The following is a 22,818-nucleotide window of genomic DNA, read 5'->3' on the forward strand; positions in this document are numbered from 1 at the left end:
AGCGGGGTCCTGTGCAGCTCAGCCACGAGCTGCTGCACTCCCTGGAGGGAGCCTGAGCACCCCAACACTGCTCCGAGGGGAGGAAGCAAGAAGAGAAGTTAAGGATGGTGAGAGCGCCTTAAGGAAGTGCCTTACGCTGCCAAGTAGGCTCATGGGGTATGTCAGGGCTGGCCTCCTTTCTCACACAATACACAACCTTAAAAAATAGATATTAAGAAGTGTGTAGCACAAGTGATAAGTGATGCCACGTAGGACTGGCCGCCCCCTCCCCTAGTTGAGCGCAGAGGTGTGTGGGTGGAGAGCTGCAGAGTCACTCTCAGATATTTAAAGAGCGATCCACGTCCCAACAGTTATGCAAACCTCGTCTCCCCTTTCCCCTACGTGTGTGTCCTCAAAGAGCACAGGTTGCTCTTTATTTTTCATCATTATTATTTATTTTGCTGCTTGGGATGTGGGAAGAGAGCACACAAGTGTCTCATTTGTCAGGCTGAGCCTCCCTCCCTGCTCTGTCCCCCCCGGCACCAGCACTGCTCTGCTCGCCCAAGGCCAGTGGAGCTGGAGACACAGTGGCAGCACCCTGGGGACACCTGGGTCCTCCCTCACCAGCACCAGCACGGTCTGGCTGCACGAGCCCTCTGCCAGAGTGCTGGGGATGGTGCCAGCGGGGAGCCAGGCGTCCCCCTGCACCCAGCCCTGCCACGACCATGAAAAAAACAGCCCCTGTTTTTTTAATGCCCAGGATCAGAAAGGAGAGGTAACGGCATGGCTGCAGAGGGGGAAGGCAGGGACACAGTGCTGCCCATAGGGACAGGGAGGGATGCAGCTCGGTGGCTCAGCCACCCCGTGCACACATCCTGCTCGCAGTGCAGAGGCTGTTCTCCTGCTTCTCTGCTCCATGGGCTGGGTCAGCACCAGCCCAGAGGGTTTTTGTTTCAGTATCCACACCGGCCAGTGCCGCAATTGCAAGGGATGGTTTCAAAGCATCCTCGTGGGCGCCCGGCCATTCTGCCTGGGCGAGGGCACAGGACAGACACAGCAAGCCCAGGACTACAAGGCACGAGTTCATCCCAGACACACGAAGGGCAAACACCCTGCAAGCACTGCCCTCGGCGGTGGCCCTTGCACTCAGGAGCAACCTGCCCTCTGCGTCCCTGCTTCCTCAGCACTGGCGAGCCACCCGGGGGGGCTGCTGGCTGCACTCCACCACCCAGCACTCGAACAAAGCAACGAACTTGGACAGATCGGGGGGCACCAGGCCTCCACCACCAGCCTGTGCCATGCCGCTCTGGGCTGGGGCCAGACAGCACTGCAACGCGCCTCTGCTCCAAGCTCGGTGGTGCTACAGGGCAGATTTCCCCCTCACTGCGTTCACAACTTCTCAGGTAAGTCGCACTCCGCTGATGCTCGCTCCCACCTGCCTGGAGCTGCATCGGCGCTGGAAGACACCGGCTGGCCTCATGCCACCAGCTCCACGAGCAGCGCCCGGCCCCAGTGCCCACACAGAGCTCTGGCTCTGTCCGCTCGCGATACTGGGGACAGACAAACAGCCACACCAAACTGAGCAGCACACAATGGTTTGGGTCCCAGAAAGTCAAGAGCAAAACACTAGGGCTTTCCATGATGACTTTGAGTTGGCAATACCAAACTTTGGAGGCTTTTTGGAATGCAGGTATTCAAAGGTGTCAAATTAGAGTGAGAATGTGTGGCTATCAACACGTTTTCCTTCCATCCTTCCCAGTCCACGCTTGTCCCAGATGTCACAGCTTCCAAGGGCAATCCTGCAATAACCAACTGCTGAATTGGCTGTCAAAATTCCTCAGGGGCTGCAAAGCTGGGGAACAGCAGCCCCACCTCCCTCCCCGCCTCACGGCTGGCTTTTGCCACAGCTCAGCTCTACCAGAAGAGAACCATCCACAGCATCACAGCTCCCTCATGAATCATTAAATACTAGACACAAATTTGGAAGTTCACTTTCAGTACAGTTGCAGGTTTAAACCTCTCCAGGAGCCCGCAGTTGTTCAGTCTCCAGCTCACCTACGCTCGATTCCCTCGAGCCCCTCGTCAAGCCTCCAGGATTTTGCTACCCTGACATTCACGGCTGGGCTCTCTGGCTGCGAGCAGCACCGCTTCCAAAAGCAGGCAGGAACATTTCTCATCGCCCTCCCCGGCAGTTTACCTCCCCCTGCAGCCCCTGGGCTAGGAGCCAAGCCAACGGGCGAAGCCAGCCAGCTGCCTCCCTTCCCTGGGACCTGAGCAGGCAGCGCCGTCTCCAAGCGCTGCGAGGATGAGGTCAGTCTCCCCTCGATGCTAAAAGCTCTGCTTGAAGAACTGCTGAGATAGCAGGAGCCGCTGTGTTAGTTTTACCCATTTCCTGTTATTAGATAAAACAGCATCAGAGGGCTGAACTCCTGCTGCCTTGGCCTGTTGCCACGCTGCAATTACCGCCACAGCCGCTGCCTTCAGCAGGTGAATACGGGTGCCTCTTGATTTCCATAGGAGCCAGAGCCCGGCATAAATTAATTGTGGTAAGGTTGACCTATTTAACAGCAGAAAGGCAGCATTCACTCGAGCCCAGATTCCCCAGGGGCTCCGGGTGTCACTTTACCCCGCGGGACAGCGCAGCCCCGCCGCTATCTCCAGGCATCTCGGCCCGCGGTGTGCTGCGAGGCGCAGGGGCTGCTCACGGCGTGCCCTCAGCCTTCCTCGGGGAGGACAGGCGACATCTCCACCTCCCTGTCACTGTAATCAAACCACTCCCGCCCTGCAACCAGCTCCTGTTGACCGGCGTTGATGAGCGTTTTGTGACTTCCACAGACAACACGCACAGAAAGCAGAGCGGGGTGAACCCACAGGGACTTCACAGCTGCTGTGCTCGTAGACATCCAGCAGCAGCGAAGTGGCTGTTGACAGCCCCGTTCCAGACAGCCCAGCACCAGAGGACACAAGCAATGTTTACAGGGGGCTGCCAAGTTCTGCAGCTATTCAGGATGCCTCCCTGCACAGCTCTTGCAGTCTAATATTGGCTCACAGCCTGTGTGCACAGGCCAAAGCAGCCTGTGAAGGGGCACTTCACATCAACAAGATGCTGAGGTCTTGGTGATGCAGTGCTGCAGCCCAGAGCCACCCATCTCCCCACAAGAAACAGCACAGTCACACATCTCCACCACGCGCTTGTGGACCTTACCTTTGTCTGCCAGAGACAGCGTGGTGTTGAAGTACTGCTCCTCCACGGTCCAGGCGGTGTCGTTGATCTTGTTGGACACCCCGCAGAATCCAACGCAGCTCACCTTGATGGCTGTTAACAGAAACCACACACGTAAGCACGAGGAAAAAGCAAAACCACAGCTTCAGACTTGTTTCAGAGACTCTGTGGGGCCACAGGAGCAGAACCTCACGAACACACACAGGGTGGCAAACCAGCATCCCCTCCCAGTACCCACCTCAGCCCCTGCGCTCAGAAACCTTTGTGGCAACGCAGCCCTCTCCTCCAGCTCACAGCAAAGCCAAACTGCAGGGTCTGGAAGCATTTGAGATGCCATCCGACCCTCCCAGCCCAAAGAGAATTTGAGCTATGTTTGTGCCTTGCCTTGGGAAGGTCATCCCTGAGCTCTCCCTGCTCGTTGTCACACACCAAGAGACAACCACAGCGCTTCCCCCGCGCAGGGAGGACACAGACAGACCCATCCCCGCACAGGGTGGGTCACCAGGGTGCCCCAGCCCAAATATCTCCTGTCCTGTTCCCAGCAGGTTCTGCAACAGCTTTAAGAGATCCCACAGAGCTCCCTCACCGCGTTCAGTGAACGTTTCAGCGTGCACACCCAGGCAGTGCCTCGCAGGAAGCCTCTGGGCGGCCAGTTTGTGCTGGCTCCCGGGCTCCTCTCCTGCTCCACTCGAGGTCCTCTCCCGGAGCACAGAGCACCCCCACTGCCCTGCACGGAGCCCACTCCTCTCCCGTCGGATGGCAGCAGCTCCAGCAGCCTTGGTGCCAGCTTTCGTCCTGCCTCGGGCACACCGCTGAGCCCCAGGGCCGCAAGGGGCCTGCCCCTGTCCCAGTCAGCCCAGACAACCCAGCCGGCTCCAGTGAGACCAAGCCCAGGCTCAGCCACACCGCTCCCAGGTTTTCACACGGGAAAGGAGAACTGGGGAAGCTTTACACCCTCCAGGAGGGACAGCCCCCGAACAGGCTCCCCACAGCCTCCCTCAGCCAGTTTGTAGATAACGACCCTGAAAAGCTCCCGGCTAACCACCATCTGGTGCAACTCCCAGATAAGGGAGGGCAGGCAGCCCTCATCCCAGCCCACCGCGCTGTGGTGCTCAGGCTCCCCGTCCCTGCGAGGCAGCACAGCCAGCACGGCCCCAGCTCCCTCCCCACGGGAAGCAGGGACTCGGGGACCCACAGGCAGCAGCTGGCCCTCGGCTGCTGCTCCCTGCTGCAATGCTGGGCTCACAGCAACGAACCTCAGGGCTGTGCTGGTCTAAAAGCCCTACTTACAGTTTTCCATCTCAGACACAGGGCTGTCAGCTCCAGGGCTTCTCAGTTAACCACTGAGAACCCAAATTGGTTGGCACTGCCAGCCTGAAAAGGAGGGAAGGCCTCGGTCCATGGAGGGAGATCCTGGGGTCCTGGGTCACCCCCAAGGGCAGCCCACTCCAGCCCCAGTCCCAGTGGTCACTCCTCCTGGCGCAGGCCGTGACCACAGCTGTGACCATGGGTTTGCACGTGGCTCTTGTTGAGGAGATTATCAGCAGAAACTGCTGTGGGCCCACAGCATCCTCCCCTACACCACGTAGGAAGTTTCACCCCTGCTCCTTCACACACTGGCTGGAGGGGAGCGATCTGACCCCAAACCAGTCCCCGAGCTCTTTTGGGACAGCACTGGAGGCCTGGCAGGACCCCCCAGCTGCCGTGTTTCTGCCTATGTGATATGTCAGGGTAACCAAAGGGCATCACACAACACAGCGAGCAGACAAGCTCCAAGGCAGTTTCACAGCAACCTCACCGGGTTTTGGAGCAGCCGGCTACAAAGCCAGCCCCTCCGTGAGCATCTCGTGACCCGGGGAGAGGAAGAAGCCGGGGACGCGCCTGGCTGTGGTGTCAGGGCTCCTGTTCACAGCTGCCAGGCAGAGCCGTGGTGCTGGGGGCAGCTGCGAGCTAAAAACAGAGTCAGGGGGACAGGTCTGGCAACCCGGCACCGTCAGAGCTGCTGCCACCGGAGCCACCCGAGGTGCAAAGCCCGTCAGCCCGACTGCCAGGAAGCTAAATGCACAGTCAGACTTTCCAAGGCCTCCCCTGCAGGCAGTCTCCGTGCCAAGCAGTGGGTATAGCAAATAAGAAGTTTCTGCTCCGGAACAGGCCAATTGCAGTTGTTAGAAACCCATAAAAATGCCTCCGGAATCCAGTGCTCCCAGCGGCCCCAGTTACCAGGCCCCTGGGTTGCTTTGAATAAACACGGAGGGGGAAAAAAGTCAAATATCTGTAAAGGAAGTGGGGGGGGCAAGACAAAAAGCAGCAAGGAGAAGAGAAGGAAATTACGAAGCCATGCAGGAGGCGAGGGCCCTTTGCCCCTGCGGTCCCCCAACACCCAGAGGAGCAGCGGCAGCTCTGCACCCAGCCAGACACGTCTTTAGCAAGGCACCGCAGCACTCGCCAACTGCTGGAAATATAAGGAGACAGCTCAGCCGTATCCATCTCTGCCCTAAGTAAAAATAGAGATGCCAGGAGCTGGGCACGTCTGCCTTCTCCCAAGGTGATTTAAGGAGAGCAGCTGTACACCTCAAACGTCTCCTTCGGTCGATCCAGGGAGCTGGTGCCGCATGGCAGGCGAGGGGAGAGCAGAGGCCGTGCACCCGTACCTCCCCCTCCTCGACTTCCAAACTCCAGTGGTGCTGAGCAAGCAGAGTCCCACCGGCACAGCCCTTCCCGAACTGCAGCCGGTCCCAAGAGGCTTCAGGTCCTTTCTGTGTCACACACCCCAGCAACAGGTACAGAGGGAAGATGAGGACGGTTTGGCAGCAGCTCACGCAGGACAAACGTGCCGTCCCGCTGGCACGTCGCTGCTGGTGGCCTGGGGCTTTCCTCTGCTGCTGCAAGGGTGGACGAGGAGGTGAGCTCGGAAGGGGCAGCTATGGACAGCCCTGGATTTCTGCCAGCTGAAGCCCACGCGAGCCAGTTCCTGGCCTCCAGCTGACCCAGAGGCTTCAGCTGGGACAGGGAGCCCGTACCCACAAGCACAGGGCTCAACGGGCTGCAAAGCCACCCCAAAGCACCCACACCAGCCACACACAGCACAAGGGAATGGGCACACGTCCATAAAGGGCTTCAAGAGCTGCTCCTACACCTTGCTGGGGACAGCCCCGCTCCAAGAGAGGGCAAATACAGCGCCAAAACCAAGGGGACAGCACACAACAGCCCTAAAAGAGATGGGGGATGGAGGTGCCAGCACCCCGGCACTTCCAGAAGGTGCTGGCAGGAGGGCCGGGGGGTGCCTGGGTCCTGAGAATGGGGGAGCAGAGGGAAGAGAGGGCTGTGAGAGACCAGCGAGCCTGCATCAGACAAGCCTTCATTTCATGGAAACCAGCCAAGAGGAGCCCTCTCCTCACCCCTCTCACCAGAGCCATGGCCAGATCACCACTAATCTTTAGTTAGATTCTTTCCAGCTGTGCGTGAGGACAGAGCCACCTCCCCCAGCCCCAGCAGCCAGGCACAGCCGTGGCCCGGGCCCGGGGAGAGGGAGGGGACGGATGGCCCCACTGCCATCCCCACCAGTGCCGGTTCTGGGGACTCGAGAGGCTTTGGGAGAGTGAGGCCAGACCACAAGGAGAGCAGGTCTCATCACAGGCAACATCAGCAAGCCGGCAATGCAACCCTTAGGGCCACCTGCCCAGACAGGAGAGGAGCAAGCCACCTCAACACACAGCACTGCAGCTTCAGGTGACAAGGAGCACGAGGCTGGGAGTGCCCCGAGATCTCCTGGCCCATGCCCCAGGCCAGGTGAAGTTTTGGGGTCATCCCGCTCCCAGCACAGCGGGGCCGGACGGTGCTGGGCAGGCGGGAAGCCCGGGAGGCAGTGAGACCTGCAGGCAGGACAAGTCGCTCTCATGCAGTCGGTAGAGACCGGGCGATTCCTAGAAAAGCTCCCTGAAAAACACGCAGCGAGGAAGCCGAGACCACAGGGAGCAGAAGGCTGGAAGCTCACGGGGCACGCTGCTCCCCCGGCTCCCAGCCCTCGTGCACAAAAATATCGAGACACCGCTAATTAAACCAGCAGCTCCTAATTAACTCTCGGCTGTCCCCATCCTTCTGGGTCCTTCCTGTCAGTTCCTGACACAAACAGTCCCGGGCATTTCGCGAGCCAGTGAGGCGAGGGCAGAGCGCGCACTGAAAGCTGGAGGCAGCGGCGTGTCTGGCACCAAGCGAAGGGCTGTCTGGAGAGGTTTCTGTCTCCTTCCCCAGGGCTCAGCACAGGGGATTTGGCCTCCAGCTGGGGAATTGGGAGCCCTGTGTTCTCAGGAGTCATCTCAAAGAGCTGCTCAGGCTTTCCTGACCCACAGTGAGCCCACTCGTGGGGCAGCAGCAGCTCACCAAAACCCACCGAGGGCCAGGCTGCCCGCTCCCTGTGGCAGTGCTGCATTTGCCAAGTGGGGCAGGGGGTCCCAGCAGGGCCTCACACATCCTCAACCCCCTGCTACATCCCACCCGCAGGAAGCCTGGAGCAGCTCCTGCACCCAGCCTGTACAAACCCCACCTGCAGCAACAGCAGGGCGGTGACAGCTGCTAATGGCTCACTTCACCCCTGTATTTTGGGTGATGCTGATTTGTTTTATCCAGAATCCACCCCAGGTACTACCAATCCACCGAGGGTGCTGTCATCCAGAAATGCAGAAACCTCTGAAGACAAACCATGCAGGCACACGCCTGTGAGCACAGAGCTGTGACAGCCACCTCCCCTCTCAGCCAAGGTCAATCCTCTCCACTTTGCGAGCACTTTTCTCCACCACAGGCTGAGAGCAGGGAAGCTTGTCTTTTCCAGCCCCTCCCCAAAATCAAGAGCCTAAGACATCCCAAAGGCAGAAAGCAAACTGCTGGGCTCCACAGGACAACCTCCTGTTCAGAGCCCAGGCTGTTCTCCCTTGCAGAGCTGCCAGGTTTATTTATAGCGTCCCAGGCTTCTATCAGCGCTCCGGCTGCCCTCGGAGGAGAGGGGTCATCTTGAGCATCTGGAGCAACATCCCCGGCTGAGCACGTTTAACGAGCCTGGCTGCACCCACACCAGCCTGCGGGAGAAAACCTCAGCGCCACGGGGCTCCTCGGTGACAGGTACAAATGCTGCAGCATCCCCACGCTGGGCCTGATGCCGGCTGCGCTTGAGCCTTTGCCCTGGATCCTGGAGCGCTGCTGCCTCACCACCAAGCTGCCCCCCAGAAAGAGCCCCCCCAGCACCCCTTTTCCTCTAAACCATCTCTTGCGAAAAAAAGGAGTTTTCCCCGAGCTTCAGGCTGGTGCAGGTCTGGGTGCTGCGGCACCCAGGCTGGGAAGAGAGGCGGGGAGGGACGGGGGGGCTCTGCCTGGAGCCTGCAAGGGCAGCGCTGGCTGCAGCACCACGGCCAGCCTGCAAGCTCACGGGCTTCCTGCAGGACCAGCCTGGGGCAGGTGCGGCTCCAGGAGAGTGGGGAAGGAGGAAAGTTGTGCCTCAGACCAGTTTTGGGAGCCCAAACTCTCACTCCATCAGCACTGCTCTGCACAAGGTGGAGCAGCATCAGCTGCACGCCGAGGGACAGCCTCTCCCCGCGCGGGGCCAGCAGGTGCAGGCACCCCCGGGCGCTGCGAGCAGCAGCACAGGAGGCACTGCAGGGAGCTCGGTATCTGGCACAGAGAGGCAGATCTCACGCTCACCATGGAAATCTTGATGCCAGCCACCCACCTCGGCTGCACTGCCAGCACTCAGCCCCCTCTCCCAGCATCTCCCAGAAGCGCAGGGGGCTGCAGAGGAACAGAAGGCTGCCGGGACCGCGGAGTCATTTCACGTGGGCCTTCTTGGCTCTGGCACGCACAGCCAGCTTTCGGTTTCAGAAAACCTCTTCCCTTTCTGCTTCCCTAGACAGAAGTTCAGAGAGGGAAATGCTGGCCTGTCTGGCGGTGGCTGTGCCTGCCCTCCTTCCGCAGCTGCGCTCCAGACTCTCTCCTGCCGGCTGCTCCACGAGGGAGCGGGGCTGCGGTTCCCCTCGGACGGCACCGGGCTCCGAGCAGGGCTTAGGGCAAGAGCCACGCACCAGCTGGGAGCAGCGCAGCTCCTCGCCCAGCAGATCTCAGCAAACACAACTGCTGCCAGTGCCTGCACCCTGTGCTCGCCTTCCTTCCTGCGCAGAGCTCGGTGCAGCCTCACAGCCAGCCCTGCCGAGCCGTGTGCTGCCTGCCGGCACATGGACACCTCCTGGCCACACACACACTGCCAGCGTGGCCAGGAGCACAGGAATTTAGTATTTAGGATCCCAACAAGACCCAAGCAAGGTTTAGTCACGATCCCGCAACAAGACAGATCCTAACCCACAGCCATGCTGCTCAGGGCACACCGGGAGCTTCCAGTTGCTTTTTGCGAGCTGGATTTACACAAACCACGCTCTCCAAAGCAAAACAAGGCTGCGTGTACATGAGCAGTCAGAGCATCTCAATCTTCAGGGTTAGGCCCCGAACACAGAGCTGTGGGAGGGGAATGCAAGTCCCACACGGCCGAGGTGCAGCCAGGCAGCAGAGCGGAGCCGGCAGCTCGCCCAGGAAAGCTGCCAGGTGCCAGGAGCTGCCAGCACCCAACGCCTCAGCCAGCCTGGCCACAGCCGCGTTTCCTCGGGCTCAGCAGTGCTGAAACTGAGGAGGGGAAACACTTTTTTTTTTTTTTTTATAGCTTGCCCAAAGCAAAATAGGTTTCCACCCAGCACTTAGCACTACTTTAGGCCGAGGCAGTTAGGATATTCCAGGACAGTTGACTTCCTTGTCTCAAAATGGAAGAGGAGCCAGGCGAGAAACCCCACCAGCTGACCACACTGCAGGTCCCGGGAGGCATCCGGTGAGTGCTTGAAGACAAGTCGGGCTCATGCTGTAACAAACTGGCCCTGTAAACTCATAACAAAAGTGATTGCTCCTTCCCTGCCAGCACACCATACCCCATCTTGCTGGCAGAGCCAGCCGGCTGTGCAGCCGACACGAGGAGCGGCCGGGGAGGCCGAGCTCTCTGATGTCCTGGGAACACGTCTGTCCCCCCGGGAACACGTCTGTCCTCCTGGGAACACATCTGTCCTCCCGGGAACACATCCAGCTCTGCTCTTCCCACAGCCGGGCAGGTTGAGCAGCCGCTCCCGTGACGGCCTCCCTGCCCTCGCCCCTCCGCGCTGGGTGCAAAAGCCACGCTGGGCAGATAAAGGGCCGACTGATCAGGTTTCTCTGCTTACCACGGAGAGGTTGATTCACCCGAGACTACTCCCTTTTCAGGCTCTCTCTAAATAAAGGCTTCAAAGGGTTCTGGAAATTCACGTTTAACAGGCTTACCGTAACGCCACGGCACAAGGGCTCCTTTGGGCCAGACTGCTGCGGGACTGAGTCACCGGTCCGGGTGAGCTCCTGCTGCCTGGTGCTCTCTGGCAGACCCTCACCGCCACCCAGATCGCCGCCTGACGCAGGGCTCCAGGTCTGCTTGGCACCAGGCAGTGCTGCAGGCACAGCGCCGACACTGAGGAGCAGAGGGGACGCTCCTCTGCGCCCTCCTGGGGCACAAGGGATGCTCCTGGGCATGCACTCTCCAGGACTCGTCCCTCAGCATCAGGGAGAGGAGCAGTTGCAAAGTCATCTTGATACTTGGCCAGCTGGAAAAAGGCCCGTTAGAGGCTGACCAGCCCCTGCCACGCACACTTCGGGCCAAAAGGACGCAGCGCAGACACTGCTGTCATAACCAACCTCCTGCACACACCACGGCACTGCTGAGGACCAAAGCAGCAAGCTCACACCTGCTCTGGCATCCCAGACACAGCAGTTTCGGTGTGAGGGGTGGGAGCCCATCAAGGAGGAAAGCAGACAGCAGCATGGGGACAGGCACCTCACACAGCTGCTCCATAGTGCACCAAGACACCGGCAAGGCCTTTGCACGGCTCCCAGGCACGAGCCCAGAACCAGCTCACCCCTCCTAGCAGGGCAGGTTTCAAGTGCCCTTTCCTGAAGAGTGTTATTTAGAAGCCATGAAGCCACCCTGCATCCGGCGACCCCCCCGACACAGCCGGGTACCTGCACGGCCTGGTTCTGTGCCCAGGAGGTGGGACGGCGACGGGAGCGCAGCCCCCAGGGCCACGTGCTCCCCGCTGAGGATTTCTCACGCCACGCTGAGCTCTCAAGCACTGCTTTCACACGTCTCAGCTGTCAAGAAGCAGCCCCAGCGACTTGGGAGAAAGCAGCCAGAATCCACTTCATTCTGCATAAGAGCTGCTCCTATGATTTCCTTTGATGCCATTCAGCGCAAGCAGCTGGATTCTCTATTTATAGCGCGATATCAGTTTGGGAAGACGACTTGTGTTCTTGTTATTACCCGAGCACCAGATCCATAACAAATCCCTGCTATGCTCAGAGGGGTGCGGGATCGTACGACAATCCTCACGGTGAGGCCAGACACCTGCAGATATCTGAGCAGACAGAGAACAGCATTCGGGACTCAGAGCTAAACCCCCAGACCTGACATCCAGTCCCGCGCCAACAATCCCCGTCAAAAAGGCACCGAGTCGAACACCCACACTGAGCTTTCCTCCCGGAGCTGCTGCCTCCCAAGCCATTTTTATCCATGCCTTATTGCAGGGAACATGTGGGGTTAAGGCGGGTGTGTACGTACCGGGGATGAAGCGCAAGCTGCAGCATCGTTACCTCCAGCTGGAGCCAGAACCACCAAGCAGCAGCAGCTCCCTCAGCAAGAACAAAGGATTGGAAGTTACAAGCATTAACGCTCCAGAAATGATTCATGTTTCTCGGAAGCAGCCTTTTTGCTGCGGATATCTGATAAGCTCCAGTTTTCAATCAAGGGTAAGGTGCTCAAAGGTCAGGATGTTTTTAAACTAAACTAGGTCTCTGAATGATTCCTGCCTGGCACTAACTTGCCACCACCACCTTGCTGAGGGGTCTGTCCTTACCTCGGGACACCCCGACGTCCTCTGCAGTCACCCAGCACCTCTCTGTCCCAACACACCTGCCAGAGCTCGCTCATCCATTCAGTTCAACCACGTGGCACCAAGCATCCTTCTCAAAGCAGTACGTGATCCTAGACAAAGCCATACCCGGCCAGGGTGAAGCCCTTTCTGGGGAAAAGCCTCCCCTCACAGGCTTATTCACAGCAAAATAAATAAAAATCTAGCTCACACCTGACACCTGCACCCCGTCAACTATTTTTAACTGGCCATCAAACAGTGCTGGTGGATGTGACGTTGGTTTTTACAAGCTACCATGAGCAGACAGAAACCTGCGCATCTTCGTGGTCTGAAGCTGTTTCACCTCCAGTTTCAGCTCCTAGACACGAAACAGAGCCCAGGCGGGCACACCTGCACACCAGACAAAACCCCGCAGACCTACAGCCAGCCAGGCCCTTTGCACTTTTCCTCCCTTCCAAAGCACTTTGCACTTCCACATTTTAAGAGCTACAATTTTAGGAGCGCAAAGAGATCGCTAACTTCAGGCACGGAGCAGAAACCCCAGCCCCGGTGTGCTTGTCAGGCTGTTTCAGGAGCAGTTGCCCTGAGCAGGAGGAGGAAAAGACTTGCCCCAATTCCCTGCAGAACGCCTTTTTCCATGCTTTTCCACAGGTCACACCTGCAGGAGCCGTGCATCACAGCCCAGCCACCTCCTGGCCCTTGTGCTATTAGAAGACCCCGAGCATCCCCTTCTCCAGGCAGCAGAGGCCAGTCGGCAGGTCTGTCCTGCTCTTCCTGGCTGCAACAGCCTCTGGCAAGACTTTGCCACGTCAACCGACGGCTATGTGGCTCCTCCACGCATACTTCCTCCTCTTCCCCTCTCCTCCGAGGGGTGACCTTAGCAGAAAGCACTCCACAGCAGGCTGCAAGTGGAGCAGAGCACGTCCACCTGCACTGCCGCCTGCACCGCCTCGGCAGATGCTGGAGCCAGCACCCACCTTACTCACTCCCTTTTGTGCCCATTTGCGGGGCCCCTGCGAGGGTCAGGGAGCTGCCCCCAGAAGGGACAGACAGAAAATCACGGGCTTCTTCCTCCCAGCAGGGGAGCCTCCCTCCTGCCTACCTGACTCCAGCCCAGAGAGACAAGCTGCGCCTCTGCCCGCTCTGCGCTGCTCCAGGGAAAGAATACGCAATCACACCCCGTTTGTCATGCTTGGAAGCGAATCAGACAGACAGAGCTCCACTCCACTTGTTCCCTCATTTTGTTAAACAAGAGGGAGGGCCGCAGCACATCTCCTCGCCAAAGAAAGCAGCAAACAGTTTCTCAAGATGAGCGCAAGTGGTGCGCGGGCGGGGGAGAAGCGGAGAGCGGCGCGCACTGCGGAGACAAGAGACACAAAACAATCCTGTGATTAGTTATTGACTCCAGAGGAGTTTCAGTTCCAGCAGCAAGCCAGCCAGGATAGCAAAAATCCCTCTTTTGTTCCCCAGTCTCAGACAGGCTTGGCCACACAGCTCACTGCTGTCTCGCTCCAGACAATGAGAAAAGAAAGTTAATCCACTGCCACCAGAGCCGGAGCCATCCAGCCTGCCGGAGCGATGCTGCAGGACGATACGTGAGCGTTCCCGTGCAGCAGTGCCAGCCTTGCCTCATCCTTGTGCCCACGAGCAGATGTCTGGTGACCTGTGGGCCTTCCCTGGGCACTGCCGGTACCTCTGGGGGCAGCTGCAGCTTTGGGGCCATCCCTGCCTTCCACCAGGACCTCGCTCGGTTCTGCGTCGCGGGCACTGCGCTCCCTCACCAGACGAACTGCTGTCGCAGGGCAGAGCGTGCTTCAGGCTGCTACCTGGGGATTCAGTCCATCCTCTCACCAGCACTGTGCAGAGCAGCCCAAGCCACAGCCCTCCTGCAGGAACAACACTTCCCGGTTGCAGAGGTCCCGTTGTGCAGAGGGTCCTGGCTAACAGAGTGCTCAGATGTCACCTCTTCCCCCCAGCACGGGGGAATCACCTTATGCATTGGCCAAAACCACACTTCCTCACGCTGCCCCTCCACAAAAACAGAAGTGACCTTTTAGTCACTACAAGAATCTGAGCGTAGCACGGCTCAGGATCCAGGTGACCTGCTTTCAACCCCTTCTTCACCACCAACTTTCTCGGTTTTCCATATGAGAAGTGAAACCTTTTACTACATTTAAGATTAGACTGGAAAATTATGATTCGCAGGCTCTGCAGAAATGGAAATTATGGACCTAGACACTTCTAGAACACGAACAGACATCGGTACTTGTGTCTGGAGCCTTGTAGTTCAAGGGACTGATTTGAAAGTCAAGGCATCACTGCATAAACCTGGACAGCTAAATAACAGAGTGCAGAAGAGCACAGTGCTGAAATCTGCTCCAGAAAGTGCTTTCAAGGTTCTTTACTCTGGGTGACCTGGGAGAGGGCTGTTATTTTATCATTATGCTTCCGCCCGCGAGAAGCCCGGCTGAGCAGTAGGCAGCAAGACCGAAATAATCAGCACGGCCCTGGGAGCTGCCGAGCAGAGAGGGAAGTGCTCCAGCACCCCCAAGCAGCAGCAGCTTCATTCCAGGGCTGTCCCCTGCTCTGCAATAACTTCTTTCCCTCCCCCCAAACTAACCCTACCCCCGGCCGTCCCAGCACCAGCTTCCTGTTAGATTAATTATTCCCCGTACACAGGCGCTTGATGATTTACCCAGCAAGTTAGGCACAACAATTAGGGACCTGCAGTGCCATTAGCGCTCTCCCCAGAGGCCCGGCTTTCAGAGGACCACCTCCATCCTGGCAGGGACACAGGGGAGGCTGTGAAGGTCCGTGAGGGTCACCACAAAGGTGAGTCACCGCCCGTAATGTGGCCACACGGCCAGCCAAGGACGGCGTGTTACTGAACAGCCATTAGTGCTAGTCAGCAGGGCTGGCAAGGAAGCCAGAGTAGGTGGAAGTATTTATGATCCTGAAAGGTGTGTCTCCAGTTCGGCTTTTCTGTGACCCAGGACTCACAGCACGTCTAGCAAGGCAGAACGAGCTTTGTTTGCTTGTGTTGTCCACCTCCTGATAGGCACGGTTTCCAACAGCCATAAAATGAGGCACGGTGTGGAGTAATCGCGCGTGAGTTCGTTTGTGGTTAAAAAAAAAAAACACAACACACAACCACACACGTCAGACTGGTCCAGCTCGGGAAATGGAAAGTATCACACCTGGCTGCCGTGGGCCTGGCCTGCAAAGGGCGAGCACCTCATGTCTTCTCCAGGGAGGTGTTTATTCCTCTGAGGAGTTCCAGCTGGTCACAGGAGGTGTGTGTGGATGTGCCGTATGACACTGACCCACACGGCTGCGAGGCCTTTGCCCAGCTCTCCCCACAGCCCAGCAGAAGCCACATTGTGGTGGAGGTTGTTCGATCCCTCTGCTGCCGGGCCCACGAGCCCCAGCAGGACCCTCCCCGAAGACGTCCTGTGGCACCAAGCAGGATGTTTGGCAGCCACCTGAGCTTCCTCCCCTGTTCCTGGGGGTGAGACACATCCAGCAGGGAGGGCGCCCAGCAGAGGGTCACCCCATGCTCTGCAGACCTTGGCACCCCATCCTCAAGCACCCCGGTTACCTGGGCAGGCGCAGACACCCGTTACAGCAAGCTGCCACCCAGCTGGTAAAGCCGATTTGGGACCTCAGCCCCAACCAGCCACTTGTGACACTTCCCACAGAAGGTGAAGGAACAGCTCAGGTTTTGGCTGGAAGCACCCACCAGCTCTCCAAAAGCCCTGCTCAGCCGCCCCAGGCTCGTTAGCCAAATCCCATAGGAGCCCACCGAGACCGAACGCCTTCCCAAAACCCAGGGGGTGAGCCCAGCACAGGGTGGGAGCCGTGGGGCCGGGCAGGGGGAGGCCGGCACACGCTGGGGCAGGAATGCCTTCGCTGGAGCTGGAGGGAGCGTTGCTGGGAGAAGGCTCCAAGGAGATACGTGCCCTGCTCCGCTCCAGGAGGAGTTCAGCAGCCTGCAAGCCTGCACTTGTCCCAGGCATTTTTTTTTCCCCGAGGAAGCCTCCAAAAAGCTATCGCAGACAGCTGGGCGAGGTGCTGCTGAAAGCACGGCCGATGGCCGGGGCAGCGCGAGCACCCTCACCCAGCGCCTATCCGAGGGACTTCGCGTTGGAGCCCCTCCAGTCTCCCAAAAAAACACACAACAACTTGTCGGGAGGACGAGGAGCGAGCGGGGCAGCCCCGGCACCCAGCGGGCACCCAGCGGGCACCCAGCCCGCACCCCCCCGCCTCCAGCACCCCCAGCCCCGGCTCCGAGCGGGCAGCGCCGGGACCCCCGGGACCCCCCCGCCGGCAGCTCGGGGGCTCCGCCGGCACCGCCCGGCCCCCGGCCGCTCGCCCTCCGCCTCGCCGTGCCCGGAGCCGGCCGGGGCTCGGGATGGGGCAGCGGGGAGCCGGTGCCGGGCAGGCCGCGGGCTCACCTCGGTACTGCAGCGAGCCCGAGAGCCGCACGGTGACGGTGCCGACCAGCGGCTCGCCGGGGCTGTAGATGACGCGGCTCTCGCCCAGGCGGATCTCGAAGAGCTGCACCTTCCCCATGGCCGCGCCGCTCCGCTCCGCTCTGCCGGCAGCGGTGCCTGCCCTGCCGAGCCGTGCCGAGCCCTACAGAGCCCAGCCGAGCCGTACCGAGCCGTGCCGGCCCCGCCGTCCCTGCCCCGGCCGGGCGGCTCCGCCCTGCACCCGCCTCCGCCCGGCCCGGCCCGCGCTGTGGGGCCGGGGCGGGCGCTGAGGGAAGGGGCGGGCGGAGGAGCCGTGAGGGGCCGGGCTCTGGGGGAAAGGCCGGGCTCGGGGGGGAAGGAGGCGGCTGTCCCGGGGCCATCTTGCCTCTCCCAGTGCTCCCCCTAAGCAGCTCTGCCTGTAATTCCCCCTGCCCAGCTGTCACCTTGCCCCCTGCTTGTTCCTACGTCCCCAGTCGCTTGAAGCGGCCGGTGGGAGTTGTACAGACACAGCGTGGGGTCAGGGCTGGTAAACAGCCACCCCATGGATCCAAACATCCACCCCACAGATCCAAACAGCCACCCCATGGGTCCAAACATCCACCCCACGGATCCCCACAGAGCAGTGGGGTGAAGGGCTGCACCCCAGCTGGGGCATCCCCGGGAGCTGGGGGCTGCCCTGCCTCACACTTGCTGAGTACCCCCCTCAATGCTGCTTTCACTCCAAGGCTCAATTAAAAATTAAATAAATAAATAAATAAATACAATGGGTAAAAAGGGCATTTTGCTATTTCTTTATTTCACAGCAAACACCCAACACAGTGCTGGGGAAAGGCACCTCCCGGCGAGGCCTCCTGGCTGATGACAAGCAGGCTGCGCACACGGGCAGAATGACTAAGTGCGAGGAGGGCCGCTTATCCCTGTTTATCCATTCATCTGCAGAGCACACCCAGCGCAGACCCAGCAGGACCCGCAGCGACACCAGCCCGAGCTGCAGGAGCTTCCATGGTCACCTTAGGGTGGCCATCACAGTGTCACACCCCACGTAAAGGGGTTTGAGAGCTACTTCAGAAGTAGTTTGTATATTCCCAGTGCACGGGGCTCCTGCTGGGGAGCTCTTCCAGGCCCTCGCTCCTCTGCTGCTTACAAGCTACCTCTTCTTTCCAGCCTGCACGTCGTCACAGGCAACACACACCCCGATGGGCTTGTGCCAACGCTACGTAGCTCATCTCCTGCAGTGCATACCCTCAGAGGCTTCCATACACCACTCTCCTTGCTCTGCCCTTAGCTGTTGTTTTGCCAGGCTACGCACACCAGTCTCCTTCTGTAAGATGAGCCCGCAGCCTCTTTCATCAGCCTCTGCAGCTTGGTTCCTTTGCAGCCACCCCAGGTGGCACTGCCAGCAGAAAACAAACAAATGAGGGGTGGCAGAAGCACCCTGTGCCACAGCAGATTTTACTGAACCTGTTTCTCCCACGGAAAGGCTCTGAAGACCAAGAGCTTTGAGCACTGTTGAGCTACCAGCGGTCATACCCTCTCTGTCCCCAACACCACGGTAGCACCATCACTCTTGCCCCACAGGGATGCTGAGCAATGACACACGGTTAAAAAAAAATCCTTCGATGAGCCAAAACAGAGCCCCTTACGCTGCACTGCAACGCTCTTGATGCAAATATATTTATACTCCTTGTTTGCAGAAAAGTAATTTTAAGCATAGTAAAGTTACTTGCCCAAGGTCATAACAAGAATAAAAAGGATTCCTGTGCTAGGAGCTGAACAAAAGCATCCCAGCTCCAGTGACGTGCTCGCTGTGCACAGCTACAGCCCTGCGAGACAGTCACTGAGTGCTCTGACAAACACAGGAGCTCCTCTTGTGACATGGCCGGCAGCGGTGCCATGGCACTGATCCTTCCCCACTGCTTAGCTGTCCGTAAAACGTAATGAGATGGGCACAATTATGAGCCCCGCAGTGCCAGGGCACCTGCCATTCCCTGTACGTGGCACGATGGTGCTCAGTTCAGGAGGGTTTTGCTCATTAGAGTCAAATGCCTGTTTGCATTCCTGCCTCCCTGCTCATCTGCATGTGCCCTGGAGTCACCAATGTTGTCTAATTGCCTGCAGAGTCACAGGCACTGAAATTCTGAGTAGATGGGGGGAAAAAAAAAAAAAAAAAAGAGAGAGATAAGGATGTTAAGATTCCCTTTCCTGCTATTTTGTCCTGTTGTTTTGGTTAAAGTTGTTTTGAAGACTTTGTTCTGATAGTGGGAACTCTCACTTCCTCTTCACCCTCATTTCTCCCTTCCTCTTTTTTCCCTTATTAAAAGGGAAAACTCTAAAGAGAGACAGATAAAAAATGCTAACCCCAGCTTTAGAATAAAATTTTCCTTTCAGATGTCATCACATTCCGCTAACTTTAAGGAACACGAAACTTCTTGACAAATAATGTAGTAGTAAACAAAACAAAACAAGCACCAACAACACCCATGGCACCTGGGCCATGCTCTGCCCACAGCACGGCTGAGCTTCTGCCATGGGCCTGGGAAAGTGGCTGGGAACAAAATATGCCCACAAAGGAACAGCTGAAGCTGCAAGTCTTGTACTACCTATGTATATATATATATATATATATATATATGTATGATGTATGCAGAAGGCTTCGTGGTTAAATCATGTGCGTTTTCTTGTAACTTAAATGTGTCCCCTTCTGGCCTTGCAGAGGCTGTCCCCCAGCCACACGCGATGACCCAGCACCTGCCCATGCCTCAACTTCCCCTGCCCCACAGCCATCATCGCCCCAGCAGGACCAGGAAGCCTCCAGGAGAGGCAGCATAGAAGCAGCTGAGATACCTGAGCAGTGACTGGCACAGGCTTTAATGAGGTGAGCACTCCTGGTTGAGGCATTAGTGTTATCTCTGGGACAGCTTGTAGCTTGCAAGGTCATCGTCACCTGCTCTGTCGCTTCAGGGTGCGTAAGGGCTGGGGAGATGTGCAAGCCTGGCCTCGTGGCCTCTCCTCCTCTCCAGCTGAGGAGTCTTCATCTCAATCACCCTTGCTTTTCCAGTGCTCTCCCCTGTCCTACTGGACAACAGGGTTGGGGTTCAGCTGCTGGCTGGGGACACACCAGCACACCACAAGACATCAGGCACTGGAGCTGCTGTGACTGAGGAGGAGAGAAAACAGCAGAGGCACAGCCGAGGAAATTGCTCATTGCATCTCAAACTTCCCTTGGGCTAAAGCTACACATCTGAGCAGGGAGCCCCTGGAGGGCTCACTACTGATGTATTTGTACTGTATATATCATTCATAACTTCTTTTTTACACACATGTGTATATAGAACCCATAACACTGACATATTTATAATATAAATATAATATAAAGGTTTATAACCTTTCCAAATCCCTTGCCCTGCTTTGCCCAGTACCTCACTGCTTCTCAGCCAGCTCCCTGGCCAGCCAACCGTGCCACCTGGTACTGACAGCAGCAACACCGATTATTCATTTGTGTTGGGCTGACACCTTTCATCAGTTCACACCGTACTTAGCATTGTTCTGCCACACCTCCCGCACACCTTCCTTCTCTGCTGGCAAGACATTGATGCTGTGGTCCCCCTCTCTGCTTGGTGGGTGCACAGGCTCTGCCATACAGCTCACCCAAGGGCACACGATGGCATTCCAGCTAAATGTCCCACCCCAGGGGTACAGATCTCTAGGATCTTGATGTCCCAGGGCTTTCTAGCAGCCCCCCGTGCAAGGAGGGGGGTGGGCAGACAACTAAGAGGTATAATAGGGTGATGATTCAGCTGAGGAATCTCCACCAGAGAGAAAAAATTATCCTTTACCAAGAGAGAAAAAAGTCCTGCCACAGCCCTTGGCAGTCTATTTCCACTCCTCGCCTCTCTCACTGCTAACATACACATCTGCTTTTTAGTCCCTCTTTGGCAGGCTTCTGTTTCAGCCACTGGTTCTTGTTCTGCCTTTCCCTGACATTAAGGAGTACTCTGGTGCCAAGTAGTTTCTCCCTGTGATGGTACTTACACGCTGAAATCAAGACACATCTCAATTTCCCTGAAAAACCAAGCAATTTGAGCTCTTCAGGTCTCTCCCCACAAAACATTTTCTCCAGCCTCCATGTTATTGTGCTGGTTTGTGTCTACGCAAGCCCACGTACTGGCATTTGTGTCTCTATGGGGGAGGCTGCTCCTGCAGATTTCCATCGACACTCATGCAGGAGCTGATGCATTGGATTTTGTCCCCAAATGCACACAGAGGTATTTTCAAGCCCTTGAGCTCCTATGGGGGCATTTGTGTCTCTTTGCTAGGGACCAGGTGAGCATCCATGAGCAACACCAGGAGCTCCTGAGCTGCTTTCCCCTCCCCCGCCCCAACCATCACCTTTGTGGGAAGAGGCTGATTCAGGGTCACCCCTCCTAAGCCAGCTCCTCCCATTTAATTTCATTCCCCAATCCACTGAGAAAAATCAGGGGACAGAACAAGTCCCCAGCAGAGCCACTGCAAGCCAGTGGCACAGCTGTCACCTGTCTCCATTACGTGGGTGCTACTGCTGTAATTGCCTAACACCCATCCAGCACCTGGTGAGCCTTGCTAGAAAATCCTTAGAGAGCAGCAAGGCGTTAATTACTATTGCTATTATTCTAATCTCACTGATGGGATTTGTGATCTCCTCCCTCACTGGAGGAGCCTCTGTTGCTCAGAGCAGGGCTGGACAAGAGGCTCAGGAGGGAAGTCCCGTCCCTACAGGCTCCGCATCACAGCCCAGGCAGAGCGGGGACTGCGGCCTGTTTGCTGTCACCCACAGGCTCTGGGGACAGGAGGACTGTCCCCTGCTCTGAGACAAGGGCCGTGTTAAAATTAAGGGCTGGACTCTTACAGGTCTTTTGCATTTCTCCTTTGTTCCCATGCTGCTGACAGAGGCAGAGATGACCTCCAGCAGGGGCCTTATCCAGGGGCAGAAGGCAGCAGTGGTGTGTCTGAGACCACCCCAGCAGGAGGAGTGATCCCTGCACCTCTCAGCAGCCCCCCATGAGGATTAATTTAACCAGCCCAGATGTCCCCCTTCTGGCTGCTAAAAGCTGTGGGATGCACCCTGCCCCTGATACCAGGGACAGAGCTAACAATAAAAAGTCACCCAGAAATCCCCCAGTCCTCTCTGCAGGCCAGGAGGAAGTGCCTGGGGAGGAGGGTGGGCGCTGGGGTCACGTCAGCATCCCACACAGAGAGCTTTTGGGGTGGGGACACCCCACAGCCCCCTCGCAGGGCTGGCTGAGGGACATCAGGAGAGCAGCCCCACAGACCAGGGAGCCTCCCAGACCCGGGCAGACAGGAGTGGCCTCAGACACACTGCTGCCAGAGGGCACCATCAGCTGCTGAACATTTTTCAGCACAAAGCAATGCTCTCTGAACGACTTTTGCTCTCTGACTGCATCAAGGTGGATGCCAGGTGGGGAGCAGGAGGGCATGGGCGTCCCCCCCCCTCACCTTGCTGCTCCTGCCCCTGCTCCTTTCCCCCTGCCCACAGCAGGGCTGTTCCTCGCAGGATATTTCCCTTCCGTCAGTCGTCATTGATCTGTGTTTCCATGAGCTCAAAGGGCACTGCTCTGATGCCAGCGGCACCGTCAGGAGCAGGTGAGTCACCTCTGACAAACCTGCCCCAGCCTGAGCATCACCAAGCACATGCCCCCAGGGCCTGTCCCAGCCGCCCCTCCCAGCACCGCTCCACCTTGCCACAACCATGGCAAAAGGACATCCCCTGCCAGCCCACAGCACTGCCAGACGAGCTGGTGGCTCGGTCCCACCGGTGAGGAGGTGAGGTCCACAGCCTTCACTGAGTGAGCAGGCAGCACAGATGCTTCTGCAGCCAGCAGCTTCAGGCCCTTTTGTTGGGCTGTGGGGGGACATCAGAGCCCCTGCCCTGGGGGCACAAGCAGAGCACAGAGCAGCTTGTGACAGCTCTAGGGATACTGCTCCTGCCAGAAGCCTCAAGGAACCAGCTACTTGAGCAGCCAGCTCGCCTACACAGGTCCCACAGAAAGGCAGCTCAGAGCAGGCCAGCAGTGATCTCTGCGCAGGGCCTGGTGGCCTGTCCCTTCCCCAGAAGGGTGGGAAGGGGACACACTGGGCACCACAGGGCTTGTGTGACAAGCCATGGCACCCTTGG

The 22,818-nt window shown here is 58.0% G+C and overlaps 1 protein-coding gene across 1 annotated transcript in view; it reads right to left on the reverse strand.

Annotated features, from left to right (window-relative positions):
* The window catches only part of ARRDC1 (arrestin domain containing 1), a 32,518-nt gene extending 15,696 nt beyond the window's left edge, over positions 1–16,822 (reverse strand). The window contains exons 1-2 of the mRNA XM_032200375.1: positions 16,629–16,822; positions 3,185–3,295 (exon numbers count right to left, since the gene is read on the reverse strand). Of these exons, the coding sequence (XP_032056266.1) occupies positions 3,185–3,295; positions 16,629–16,746 (229 nt within the window). The 5' untranslated portion in view covers positions 16,747–16,822. The remainder of the gene's footprint in view (positions 1–3,184; positions 3,296–16,628) is intronic.
* Between the last annotated feature and the right edge of the window lie 5,996 nt (positions 16,823–22,818).

Source organism: Aythya fuligula, chromosome 19, assembly GCF_009819795.1.
Source record: "Aythya fuligula isolate bAytFul2 chromosome 19, bAytFul2.pri, whole genome shotgun sequence".
NCBI lineage: Eukaryota > Metazoa > Chordata > Aves > Anseriformes > Anatidae > Aythya > Aythya fuligula.